The following is a 13,545-nucleotide window of genomic DNA, read 5'->3' as shown; positions in this document are numbered from 1 at the left end:
GCAATCATACACCGACTCAAAACAAGGTTACCTGAGCCAGCAGCCTCCGCTTCGGTCATGGCATACAGTCTGCCTGTCGCCTGAGGCCTGTTGCCTTTATCTCTCTGCTGAAGTTGGTGACGAGTCTGAACTAGAGGGCGTGTCGCTGCCCTAGCCAGGTTGGGACAATCCTTCCCAAAGTGGCCCTCCTTGCCACAGTTGTTGCATCTGCAGTAACCCTCCATGCATGGGCAAGCACTCCTCAAATGAGGAACCCCACATATGTAGCACTGCATTCTACCCTGCTGAGGAGAAAAGTTCCTAGACCCCTGAGATGGTGAGGTCTGTCATATGGTCTCCTCCGCTCATCATGTCTGGGCTTGAACCCAGATGGTCCACCAATCCTCTGTGGTTGTTGTGGGTGCTGACCTTCCACCTCATTCTTCATCTTCTCCATCACTCTGGCCTTCTCCACCAGAGCAGCAAAATCCTTGATGGATAAGGGTGCTACCATCAAACGAATATCGCCGCTGAGTCCATTTTCAAACTTGCGACATATCCACTCTTCATTGAGTAGCAAGGTGTAGAAACGGTTGAGATGCTTGAACTTCTCAGCATAATCAGCTACTGACTTCCCTTCCTGGGTGAGCTGGAGGAATTCCACCTCGTTGGCATATCTGATGCTATCGAGAAAATATTCCGAGAAGAACTTCCCTAGAAGGCCTCCCGTGTGACTAGTTCTACCCTCTCCTCCATGATGGATTTGGTGTTGATCCACCAATATTCGGCCTCTCCGGTGAGCATATACAACGTAAATGCAAGTCGGCTATTTGCCGGACACATCTTCGCGTCGAAGATTCTTTCCATGTCCTTTAGCCATTAGTCTGCGACATTAGGACTGGTCTTGCCTCCAAACTTCGTCGGGTGGTGTTTCAGAAAGTCCTCCAGGCTCCACTCCCTGACTGCAGGTCGTGGCTCAGGACCAAACACAAGGTTAGTCGCCCTGTTCTCCTCCAACTGGCGGAGGGCCTCCATGTGCTGCCGGTAGGCATCCTTAGCAGTTACCCTAGCAGCCTCCATCTGCTGCATCACCAGTTGTTGCTGCTCAAGAAACGCTGTTTGTCGCTGCATGGATGCTTCGCGTCGCTGCATCATCGTCGTGCTTTGTTGCGTCATAGCAGCTACCATTGCCTCGATTGCTCTGGCGATATCGGGCACATCGCCCTGGGAGGATTGCGGAGTCCTACGAGAAGGTGCCATAGTTTACTGGCACCAAGAAAATCACTTGGTTAGGCTTGATAAGACGAGAAATTTAACTAGAACACTCAGAAAGACACAGAGAAAGCTAAGCGGACATCCAAGTCCATAGACCTAAGGAATGACCGCTCGGATACCATATATGTAACGTCCCATTTAAAACAATAAACTTATTTCAATGACACATCACACAATTAATAATAAGATCAAATATGCAGAGTAGGTACTCACTCCCTAAAAATCCAAGAGTTGTGAAAAGAGAATCCTAGGGCACACCACGATGCCAAACAAAACAAAGATTGAGGTCTAAAGAAATCAGAAATACAGTACATATCAAAATAGTACATGGGCCATAGCCCTAACAAAAGACATAAAAAGAAAAGCCCAAGTCCAATCGACTAAGCAGCGGAACCATCACCTCCATGTTGGCCACAGGTGTTCCTCGCACCTGCTCACATCAATAAGTTGATGATCATCACAAGAGAAAAAACCACACAACAAAACAGAAGGGTAAGCTAGAGCCAAAAGTAATTTTATCATGCAATCAGATATACCATAACAGTCCATCATACATACATCATTCAAGCATGTTATGACCTTTCAATCAATTACACTAAGACTCGACTCAACTCATCCGGATTACATATAATCTGGTCAGATTCAGCGGATGCTTGCACTTGTGGTGGATACCTCTGTTCACCCCCAAGCTATGTGTTACAAGTGTTACAACGAATCAATTCCCTAACGCACAAGGTTAGCCCTTAATGAGTTTTAGGCCTCTTGCTACTCTCACCACAAGAGTCAGTCCGCTCTAAGTGAGACTAACTAACTCCTTAGAGTGTCAGGATGCAACCTTACCTTGAATCCTTACCAGACCATATAGATGGGGCACCACCATGAACACCCACTAACAGGGACCACGGAATTACGTCCCGACCACTGAAGCGCGGCCCTGGAAGTCTCACCTAGAGGCTCCAAGGAATTATGCACTGACACGGACCAATCATAATCAAACCAATACTATTTAACATGCACATGTATGTATATATATATATATATATATATATATATATATATATATATATATATCATGTCAACCTTCACAATCCATCCTCACTTGTATTTCATATTGAATCCTTTCCACTCATCATTCTCAAATCACAAATGTATGTGTGTATTTCCTACCAGCACCATGCCACATGCATTGATCCACCTTCACTCATTTCTCATGTTAAACCCATACCAAACCCATCATTTTAACTCCATGAATCACCCCATACAAACATCATGCTCACCTCATGTTAAAACTCATGAATCATAATTTCATCTTATTCATATAAGGTCACCCAATTCAATACAGTTCATACCCAAGGTAAAGCATAACAAGCCAAACATACAATTAAGGGCCCAAAAACATGAAAGGTACTACTATATAGAGAAGTCTCGCGCTAGTCTCGCTCAAGCCACAGGGTCTCCCTTAGGCGAGACTGACATCAGGGAAACCCTGCGAGGCTCGCAGATTCTCGCTTAACCGAGCCGCTACTCGCTTGGGCGAGCATATCCCTCGCCCAAAAATGGCTTCCTCGCTTGAGCTACGCCTACAACAACAAACCTCAAACCCCCACGCGTCTTCGCTTAGGCGAGCCTCTCTCGCCTGAGCGAGATGGTGTCTCGCTCAAACGAAAGCTCTCCGCCTGAGCGAGAGCTCAAGCGCGAGTTTGGGCCTATCTCTACAAGTCTCGCCTGGGCGAGGCCTGGTCGCCTGGGCGAGAATGTCGGGTCTCGCCACTGTTCGCCCTACACAACCATCCAACCACACCCCAAACAGCAGCATACATGCATTTAATATTTCACAATGGCACCACACTCGTAAAAAGCATAAAACATAGGCAAAACGTGCAAGAAACAAACTTTAACAAAGATCCCTAGCTTCCCTTACTTAGAATGAGCTAGTTTTACGGCCTCGACACCGAACAATGGAGCACAACAGCTCTAGCAGAAGATTACGAAGCTGGAAAAGTGAACAAAGGGTGTTTAATACCGGAGCCCTAATACTACCCACTGAAACAGGACCAAAGATTGAAAAGTATGGGTTGGGAATATTTACGTGAGCCAAAACAGGGTCAAGCTGAACGTGAAACTGAGTATACTTTGGAACCCTAGCAAAGGCGGCAACAGCAGCTCAAGGGATGTGAGGAATCTGTTTTACACAAGTGAGCACAAGGATTAGGGTTAGGACAGATTTGGTCTGATCTTCCCTGTTTGGGTCAACCCTTAGACCCATAAGATTGGGCGATCCTTAAAATAAAAGAGACAGAAAAGAAAAGAAATGGGCCTTACAATTATTATTTTTAGATTTTTTCTTACATAATAATAGTAACGCTAGAATTAAGATGATGTCTATCTCTAAGAAAACTAAGATTGAAAATAAAGAAAACAACACAAATCAGATCAACTTTCATTTCTTTTTTAGCTTTTAAAAACAAAAAACAAAGACTTTTTTTGAAACTATTTTTTTACAAAACCAATACCAAATAAATTTAATAAACCAAAAAACTTAAACAGTTTTCAAAATCAGTAAAAACACAACCCATAAATATCTAATTCATCATTTTAGGTAAAACTATACCATTTTAAGTAAAGTAACCACTCATTCATTAATAGTAATCACAACTATGAAGACATTGACAAAAGTACAATGTCACTAAAATGACTTAAGTACATAGTATAGGATTTATAAAATACTACAATATAATAATAATACTATTTTTATTATTATATTGTAGTATTTATAGTAACTTCATAATAATAAAGTGAAATTACGAAAATATTTTTACAAATTTTTTTCTTTTGTATTCTTGTCTGTACTCGTCCATCGATATTCATTTTGGTTTTTCGTTTACTTTACATATTGATAATAAATATTAATACCTTTTTTTCATATTTTTAAATTATTTACGTTTTTCCTATAACAAAAATAATATTTTGAAGTTTTTGACAAGAATATGAAATATATTTTAGCTGAACAATTTTTTTCTTTTTGTAATAATTATTATCAAAACAAAATTATAAAATAAAATAGAAATAAATTTTAGTTTTCATTTAATTATTGATTTTTTAATAATTTAAGAGAACAAAAGGACATTATATTAAATTAGCGTACACACAGAAGCTATCGTGCATGTGTGCACACATTTTTTAAATATAAATGATAATATGTTAGTATGTGATAATAGTGTAATGTTATTAAGTTAATATATAAAATAAATTTATATTTATTAAAAATGAAGTGAAATGAATAGAGAAATTAATTGTTGATGAATAAAAAAAAGATAAACAATTTTATAGAAAATAGGTAAAAATAACCATTAATTTTAAAAATTTAATAAATAATTATATTGTAAATTGTAGAATTGACATTATAAAATATGGAAACAAAAGAAAGAAAGTTTTAACATAAATCGATCCTCATGTCAACATCAACTAAAAAATTCGATGGATTCTAAAACCAATGATGATTGGTATTGAAAAAATAACTATAAATGAAAATAAGGATTAAATATATTTTTTTTTAAATTATTAAAAAAAATTGTGTTTATTTTTTAAATTAAATTATAAAGTATTTAATTTTTATATTTTATTAAAATTATAAAAAATATCATAACAAATAATATATTCATGTTACAAATAGAATTACATTCGTATGTTATTTGCTGAGAATGATGTTTTTTATTGACTTTTGTAGTGTACAGAAATTAAATACTATAATTTTTAGAAAACAAAATTTTTCATAATGATTTAGCGACAAAACGTGAAAACAAATATGATACTGATTTAAAATAAATATTATTTATTTGGACAATTTCCCCATTAATTTTAAAATGTACAAATATCAAATAGCCTAAAAGCAAGCATTATTATTAAAATCTATGTGTTGTTTTTTGTAACATCCCGTTTTTATAGTTTTTAAACTATTAAACAAAACATTTAAATTTTAATAGTTCAAAAGCAGATGATGACATAGGCCAGCATAATATAATACAGTCATTCAAAAGAAGTACATACACTGATCAACATGTACAGCCACATCACTAAAGGTTACAAAACATCCTAACATTCACTAGAGAAACAGGTGACTACTACAGCTGGGAAACGTCTTGGAACCCATTCAACGTCGGTCCGGGAAAGGTGTACCTTCACCTGCACTTTTATCTGCTCACGCCATTCAATAAGGACGATCATTGCAACAATAGAAGACACACAGAACACAAAAGAAACTAAAAGGGTAAGCTAACTGGGCACGGAGTAAATCATGCAATTTGTATTCTTATACTACCACAGAAAACATACTTTTGTTACACAATCAATTAAAATCAATCCAATTAATCCTGGCCATAACATCACACCTCATTCTAGACTCGATATCCGGATTATGTAAGTGGCATTGGAGCTCTTGGTGACTTGCACTTGAAGTGGCTCCTAAACTCTGCAGAGTCTTAGGCACAAGGGGTATTCACCCAACCACTCTCAAGATAAATCCCATCACCTCTATGATGGATCGGAATCATAGACCAGGACCTCCTGCTACTTCCCCCGACGTAATCCATCACACTCTACTTGAGTCTTAATGGTTACTGGAAGCGTCAGGATATCACCAATCTGAGTCCTCATGCCCTTACATTCACTAAACCACATACCTTAGGATTTCCCTTGAAATCCTAACTCTAACATACTCCATTCACATCAAGTTCACACCCAATTTCTGCATACAGCTTAACATGCATAAAGATCTCATACATTATCAACCCTCATCATCTTAAAGCAACCAATTAAGCATCAAGAAATCAAAACAGTGGGAAAAACCAATCTTCTGCAGGGAATCTCGCTTAGGCTAGAGGGTCTCGCCTAAGCTAGAGAGCTTATCTCGCTTAGGCGAGTTGGCCTCGCCTGGGCGAGACATCATACAGTGGCAAATAAAAATTCCTGAACGAACTCTCGTTCAGGCTAAACTGGCTCGCCTAGGCGAGATGTTATCTCGCTCAGGCGACTCCAGCTCGCCTAGGCGAGATTTCGTGCAGTAACAGGGGTGTTCTTCTGATATTTTCGCTCAGGCGAGAGCAACTCGCCTAGGCGAAACTATCAGGAAATCCTCCCTGTTCTTCACATGCAAACTCGCCCAAAGTCATCCCCCACTCAAAACACACACACCAGCAATCTCAAACACCAATTCAACAGATAATTATGCAATTAAATCACTCATGGGCATAATCCACATCAAAAATGAGCTAAAGAGTTAGCTTCCCTTACCTTAATTGCTCACCAATCCCCTATTATGGCTTCTCACAGTGAGGCACTCCAATTCACCACCTAAGAGACTGGAATGAAGGTTCATACAGTGAGGATAGGGCCCTAATTCTGCCTGGCTCGAAAACAACCTCCAGAATTCGAAATTGATGAGAAATGAGAAGGAATTTCTACTTACTTTGAGAGGATGGAGGTTTAGTCAGGAGGGAGGTATCAACTGGCCCTTCTAATTGGTCTGCTGAAATCAAGAAGAAAGATGGATCAGTAATGGATGATGAACTCTGGTTGAGAGAAAAGGAAGGGGCCAGTGCAGAGTGATAGTGAGTTGGGGTCTGTGAGTGTTTTCAGTGAGTGAGAGTGGTAGAGAAAGAGAGTTAAAAATGGGGCTTCACATTTTTGAAATACATATTTGATTTAATTTTATTTTTCAAGTAATTTTTTTTAAATTAAAACAAATATTTTCTTAAATTTATCTTTTAAAATATCTTTTCTTAAGCTTAAGTGTTTTCTTATTTGATTGTTTTTTAAATTTTAACTATCTTTTAAAATTAAAATAATTATTTATAATAATAAAAAGTTACCTACAATATAGATAAAGACTATCTATAATAGAATTATAAAAATTATTTTTATTTATTTTTATAAATAATTATTTTTATTTTTATTTATTTTTATAAAGAATAATAATTATTTTATTATCCTAAGAAAAAATAACCCAAATACTCTTACTCCATTTGGTTCCACTAATGGTAAATAAAAGCGTTGAGATTTAGTTAGAGAGAATAAAAATTAGAGAGTAGCTTAACGAGAGCAACGTGAAATTGTGAAATAAAAAAGAAAAAATAGTGAGTGTGTTTGATTGTAGTATTGTTTATTAATTTTTAAAAACTTAATTTTAAACAATATAGTATTTAGAGTGTAAAAGAATGGAATGTAAGGGAAAAAAAAACGAGCAATAGAAAATTAAAAATAGTAAACCAAAATAACCTAGAGATGTATTTTTTAAACACTCTAAAAACTATTTATAATCTTCTTTTTGTTTATTTGGTTTTTAAAAAAGGAAAACAATTTTGAGAAATGGGAATTGTAATTGTTATTTCAAACCTTAAAAGTGAGTAAAGAAAGTACTACTTTAGTTTCCATACGCGACGATGACCATATAAATAATATTTGTAGCGACAATTAATGAATGAAAAATGTAAGGGCAGGGGAAATAAACTAGGATGTTTTATGATGTTACATACATGAAAATTGTATGAAATGCTAAAATCAACTATTAATGAAGGGCTACAATAATATTATCTCGTAACCTTTTGCTGCATTCAGTGCTTTACAGAACAACTTTAGTTTTAATACTAACATTGGTCTGATAAATTGTTCAAGAACTAGAACTTCTGAATATCATCAATCCAATTACCGTCCAAAAACTTATAATGAATCCAAATGACATGCTGATATAAAATTCACGGTTGAAAAAGGAATAATCATCCTCGTGAATTTCTTTTCTTTTCTCATCGGACGATAATTCAGAAATACACAATTTATCAAGTGGTGGTCCACAAAGATCGAGATTATCTTCGTAGCATGAAGAATTGAAACTTTGTAATTGTGTGCTCTGAGGAATTTTACCAATTAGATGGTTGTGTGATAAATCTAACATACTGAGCCGATCAATTTGAGTTAGACTTATTGGAATTGAACCAACTAGTTGATTTCTTGAAATGTCAAAAAATTCAAGTGATGTAAGTTTTCCAATATTTGACGGAATTTTTCCACTCAAATTGTTTCTTGACAAATTCAATGAAACCAATTCAATTAAAATCTCAAATTCTTTTGGAATTTCTCCTAAAAAGTAATTGCTTGAGAGGTCGATGCTTTTCAAAAGTAGCAATCCATTATTCTTAAACATTTGTTCTGAACCTTTCCATGTCAAGAATGTATTCAAATCATAATTTTGAGAACCCGCAAATTGTGTGGTCTCAACTCTATACCAATGACCACTTCCCGAAGATGCCTTTTGAGCCATTAAAGTAAATTTTTTTATACATTTAGGAATTTGTCCAGACAAATTGTTCAGGGAGAGATCCAAGAGTTGAATGTTTCTCAGGTAACAAATTTGCAGTGGTAAATTTCCTTGGAAATGATTCCTTCTTAAACTTAAATATTGCAAGTTTCCTAATTTGCTTCCAACCCAAGTTGGGATAGGTCCTGATAAATTATTTTCCGCAACATCTATCATCACTAGATTTGTGCAACTACTTAAGGAGAAAGGAATGTCACCTGTTAAGTTATTGTTTCTCAAAATCAATGCTTGAAGATCAAAGAGGGATCCCATTGAAGTAGGAATCTTTCCTGACAGTTGATTTTGACTCAAATCCAAAAAAGCTAATGACTTGAAATGGTTCCAACAATCTGGAATTTGTCCAAACAAGCTATTGTTTGAAAGGTCCAACTGGTATAATATTCCAATTGGATTGCCCACACATAAAAATGAAAGAGAGCTTGAAAACTTATTCTTGGATAAATCAAGCAATGTGGAACTTCTAAGAAATGGGGGAATAGGACCTTGAAATTGATTTGATCCCAGAATTAGAGAAGAATAAGGATTCTTTGTTGGAAAATATGGAATTGTACCATATAAACTATTGGATGAAATATTCAATGAAATCCATTTTCGCAATGCTAATTTAGTCCAAAACCACTTTGGAACCTTATCTGATATTCCAGCATTTGAAATGTCCAAATCCCTAAACTCGTTTTGTGTGTGTAACCAATTGGGGAATGTTGGACCAAGGATGCACGATTGGAGTCTTACATTCCATAACTGAAAAGGTGGAACCCAGTTTGGAGAAAATGTCAAGGCTAATAAAGAGTTTCCAGATAAGTCTAATGAATTTAACTTTGACATATTAGAAAACGGGTAATCACTTAGCACACCCTTCAAGGAGTTTGATCGTAGATATAGTTCTTCTAAATGATGTGGAAATTGAATATCATTAGAAAACTCTCCATTTAACTTGTTTCCAGCTAGATTTAAATCTTTTAAAGATGAGAAAATAGATAAGTCGGGTAATGTACCATTGATTTGATTCATGGCTAGACTTAAGATTTCCAATGAATTTCTAGTACACCCAGATAAGTGGTGAACTATTACCGGAAACTCTTCACTTAAGCTATTTTCTGACAAGTCCAACAACCGCAAAGCACATGCATTGCCAAGTGATTTTGGAATTCCACCTTCTAAAGTGTTTGATTTAACCGAGAGAGACTCCAACTGAGATGGCAATTGGTTACCTTCTGGTATCTCTCCACTTAATTGATTTTCTGAAAGATCCAATATTTTCAGGGTTGAAAATCCTGAAAGGTCAGGAAATGTACCATTGATATTATTTCCATCCAACTTCAAATCTTGTAGCACGTTTTTAGCACATCCAGACAAGTTTTGAAATATCAATGCAAACTCTCCACTCAATCTATTAGAGGACATGTCCAATGAGCGTAAGGTGCATGTATTTCCAAATGACTTTGGAATTTCACCTTCTAAAGAGTTGAATGGGAGTGACAATGACTCCAATCGAGATGGTAATATGCCTTCAGGTATCTTTCCAGATAATTGATTACCAAAAAGATCTAATCTTTTCAAAGTTGTGAATATGGAGAAATCTGGGAAAGAACCATTGATTTGGTTAAATCTTAGATCCAATTCTTCTAGTGAATATGTAGCACAAGAAGTAGACAAATTGTGAAGAATTGATGAAAGACCTTGGTTCAAATTGTTTCCACCCATGTGTAAAGAATTTAAGGTGCATATATTCATGAAAGATTGGAAAACTTCAACCTTGAATCTGTTAGAGTAGAGGTTAAGGTGCTCAAGTGATTTCATTACCAAACCAAAGTGATTTGGTACAGAACCCTCCAAGAGATTATGACTAAGATCAAGTTCAACAAGGCTGGGAGTGAAGTTTGACACCCACTGAAATATCATTGGTGATATGAAAGTGTTTTGGGAAAGATCAAGGACCGAGAGGGAAGCAGAAATATTGAATTCAGATGGCCTCAACGAAAGGAATAAATGATCAGAAAGGCTACAATCTTGTAAACTCAGTTCCCTTAATTTTGGTAGCTTACCGATCATTTGGATACAACTATGAGAACTATTAAGATTTGATATTCTGAATATGTAAAGATGAGTCAAAGAAATGAGATTAGATAACCACTGACCTCCATCACCAATTCTGAGACCGTCATTTCCAATATAGAGCTCGTGTAAGTTTGAAAGGTTTCCAAGCTGACTTGGTATATTCCCTTGCAAACCATTGAAACTGAGATCAAGATATTGTAACTGGGAGAGATTTCCCAGTTGAATTGGTATATTCCCCTCCAAATAATTGAAACGGAGGTCAAGATATTGTAACTGGGAGAGACTTCCAAGCTGAAGAGGGATTGAACCCTCCAGATAATTCGAAGCAAGATTCAAGTATTTTAAATGAGAAAGAGAGCCAAATTGGGTTGGAATTTTTCCGTCAAAACCACAAGATGAAAGATCAAGGTATCTCAAGTTGGTAAGAGCGCCAAGAAACTGTGGAATATTAGTGTCTGGAAAAGAATTGGAACTGAGGTTCAAATACTGTAATTGTCGCAACTCCATCAACGACTTGTGGATCTCTCCACTGATAAAACGTCGTGACTCAAATTCAATGTAAAAATTGAAAGTAATTTCTTCATGAAATTCTCCATGCAGATCGAGCATTAGAATATGTCCGGTGAGGTTGCTGCAGCGAATTCCCTCCCACTGGCAACAGTCGGGAGTGGTCCATGAAGAGAGCATGCCATAGCGATCTACAATGGCAGCCTTGAATCGGAGAAGTGCTTCCCTCTCTCTTTCTATGCATCTTACTTTTTCTTCTTCACCATAAACAAACTGCGACACCAGACACGACATAAACATCATGAACATAAACATCATGAATTTAAGACCAACTGGATTCCTCATCGTCACAAAGGGAAGGTATTGGAACAAAGACACTCAATATGGCACTGTGAGTTTAGCTCTGTCTATAACCATATATATAACACTTCATCCATCCCTAACTCACCAAACAAAGTACCATAGAAGTGGAGACGACGACTTCAGTCTCTAATTACAAAATTAAAAAAATTAAAATAAAAAAAGGCGACTTTTCTTACGAAACAATTCATCACCTCACGAATCTTAATTCCTTATTTTGTTCGAAAGAATAAAAAAGCAATTATAGCATAGCAGCATACATATTTTTCTTAAGTGAAATCGATAAATATTTTTTATTATTACATGATTGCAAGTATTCTAAAACAAAACAGACTAAATAGAAGCTTGAAAACTTATTTATCATGACCATAAATCAATTTATCTTTTCCAGATCAAATCAATTTTTTTATGTTTAAAATATTAGATAAGAGTATGTGTGATCTTTTAAATTTAACAAATAAAATATTTATTTTTTATTCAAATTTGTTGTAAATATATTGTTGAATTGTCTTCCACGTTAGGTTAAACAGTGATTGTGGAATTCTATAAAGTGGCATGGTCCCTCCTTATACGACTTTGTAAGAACAAAACAAAAAAAACAATTATGCCAATGCAAAAAAGTCTAAAATTGATATTTCATACGTCTTGTATAAACAAAATGGTAAGCACCTATTATTCATCGCTCTTTATGTGGAGTTGTTGATTATTGTAGAAAATATTTTTAAAATCATATTTGAAATTATTTAAAAATAAATTGACGATAAAAAATATTTATATTAATTAATGATATGCATAAAAATTAAATTCATTTGCAATAGTTTTAAATTTATTTTCATCTTATTTTGTTTGGCATATTATACATATTCAGTTCTTGTTGACAATAGTACACAAAGTAGATAAAGTATTTTTTTCATTATATAATTTTAAACAATAAAAATGTTAAAACAAAAAAGGTTACGCGTAAAAGAAAAGAAGCAGAAAGTAGTCGATGTTTTGGGGAAGACTTGGAAAAGTATACGTCAACCCTTATCAGAAATAACTTATGGCTAATATTAAAAGCTATTAATACATCGATAGGAAAATGTAACTAAAATTCAATAAATTTGAATAATCAAATTTTAGAATAAAAAAGAAAAACTATGGCTGCATTGAGAAACTAGGTAAGTAAAGGTAGTAAAATTTAGGGTTAAATATATTTTTGGTCCTTTAACTTTCAGTGAATTTTGGAATTAGTTTATTTCGAAGCTTTAGACCAATTTAGTCCTTCATCTTTCGAAATACGTGAATTTAATCATTTTAATCAAATTTTGTTAAATTTATTCAATGTTTCGTATGTATTTCAGGATTGTATTTGAGTTGTTTATACTATTTGACACATTTTTACTTTAATGTTAAATCAAATACTATTATGAAACGCACTTAAAATGTCAAATAAATTTAACAAAATTTGATTGAAAAGACTGAATTTACATATTTCGAAAGATTGAGAACTAAATTGCTCTAAAGTTTTGAAATGGACTAATTCAAAAATTCACTTAAAGTGAAGGGATAAAAACATATTTAACCCAAAAATTTATATACATGTTTGTGATTGGAATTGAATAGGTTGATGTGCATAGTATGAGGAATTGGTGTGACAATTGGTTTTTGATAATGGTTGAATTGGTTTAAATATGATGGTTGGTTTGTGAAAGATGGTGGTAATATATGAATTGATTGTATAATTAGTGAATCTGGTTAATTATGTATCAAATTGGTTAATTGAGATTTTCATAGCTTAATTTGAGGGAAACTAATAATATGCATTTGATAGAAGAGAAGAGTAAATTATTTCTCAAAAGACTGAATTGGATCTTATTTATATAGGTAACATTCTATTTTTTGCATTAGCGTTGGATGACTCCTCGGTATCGTTAGACTGTAACGAGTCCCACATCGGGGAGGTCACCTCAAAGGGGAGGTCTTATAAGGACTTGGACTCTCGCACTTCAATAGCT

General features: G+C 35.1%; 1 protein-coding gene across 1 annotated transcript; it reads right to left on the bottom strand.

Annotated features, from left to right (window-relative positions):
• Positions 1 to 7,838: 7,838 nt before the first annotated feature.
• On the bottom strand, positions 7,839 to 12,255 carry LOC146887249 (receptor-like protein EIX2). Its single transcript, XM_085671783.1, has one exon. It carries the CDS (start codon positions 11,531 to 11,533, stop codon positions 7,919 to 7,921), a length of 3,615 nt encoding a protein of 1,204 aa, XP_085527909.1. The 5' UTR covers positions 11,534 to 12,255; the 3' UTR covers positions 7,839 to 7,918.
• Between the last annotated feature and the right edge of the window lie 1,290 nt (positions 12,256 to 13,545).

The sequence above is a fragment of the Vigna unguiculata genome, chromosome 4 (genome assembly GCF_037176805.1).
Source record: "Vigna unguiculata cultivar grain cowpea cultivar isolate G323 ecotype 2 chromosome 4, ASM3717680v1, whole genome shotgun sequence".
NCBI classification, from domain to species: Eukaryota; Viridiplantae; Streptophyta; class Magnoliopsida; order Fabales; family Fabaceae; genus Vigna; species Vigna unguiculata.
The sequence above is the reverse complement of the archived record's forward strand: the minus strand, read 5'-3'. Positions and strand labels throughout refer to the sequence as shown.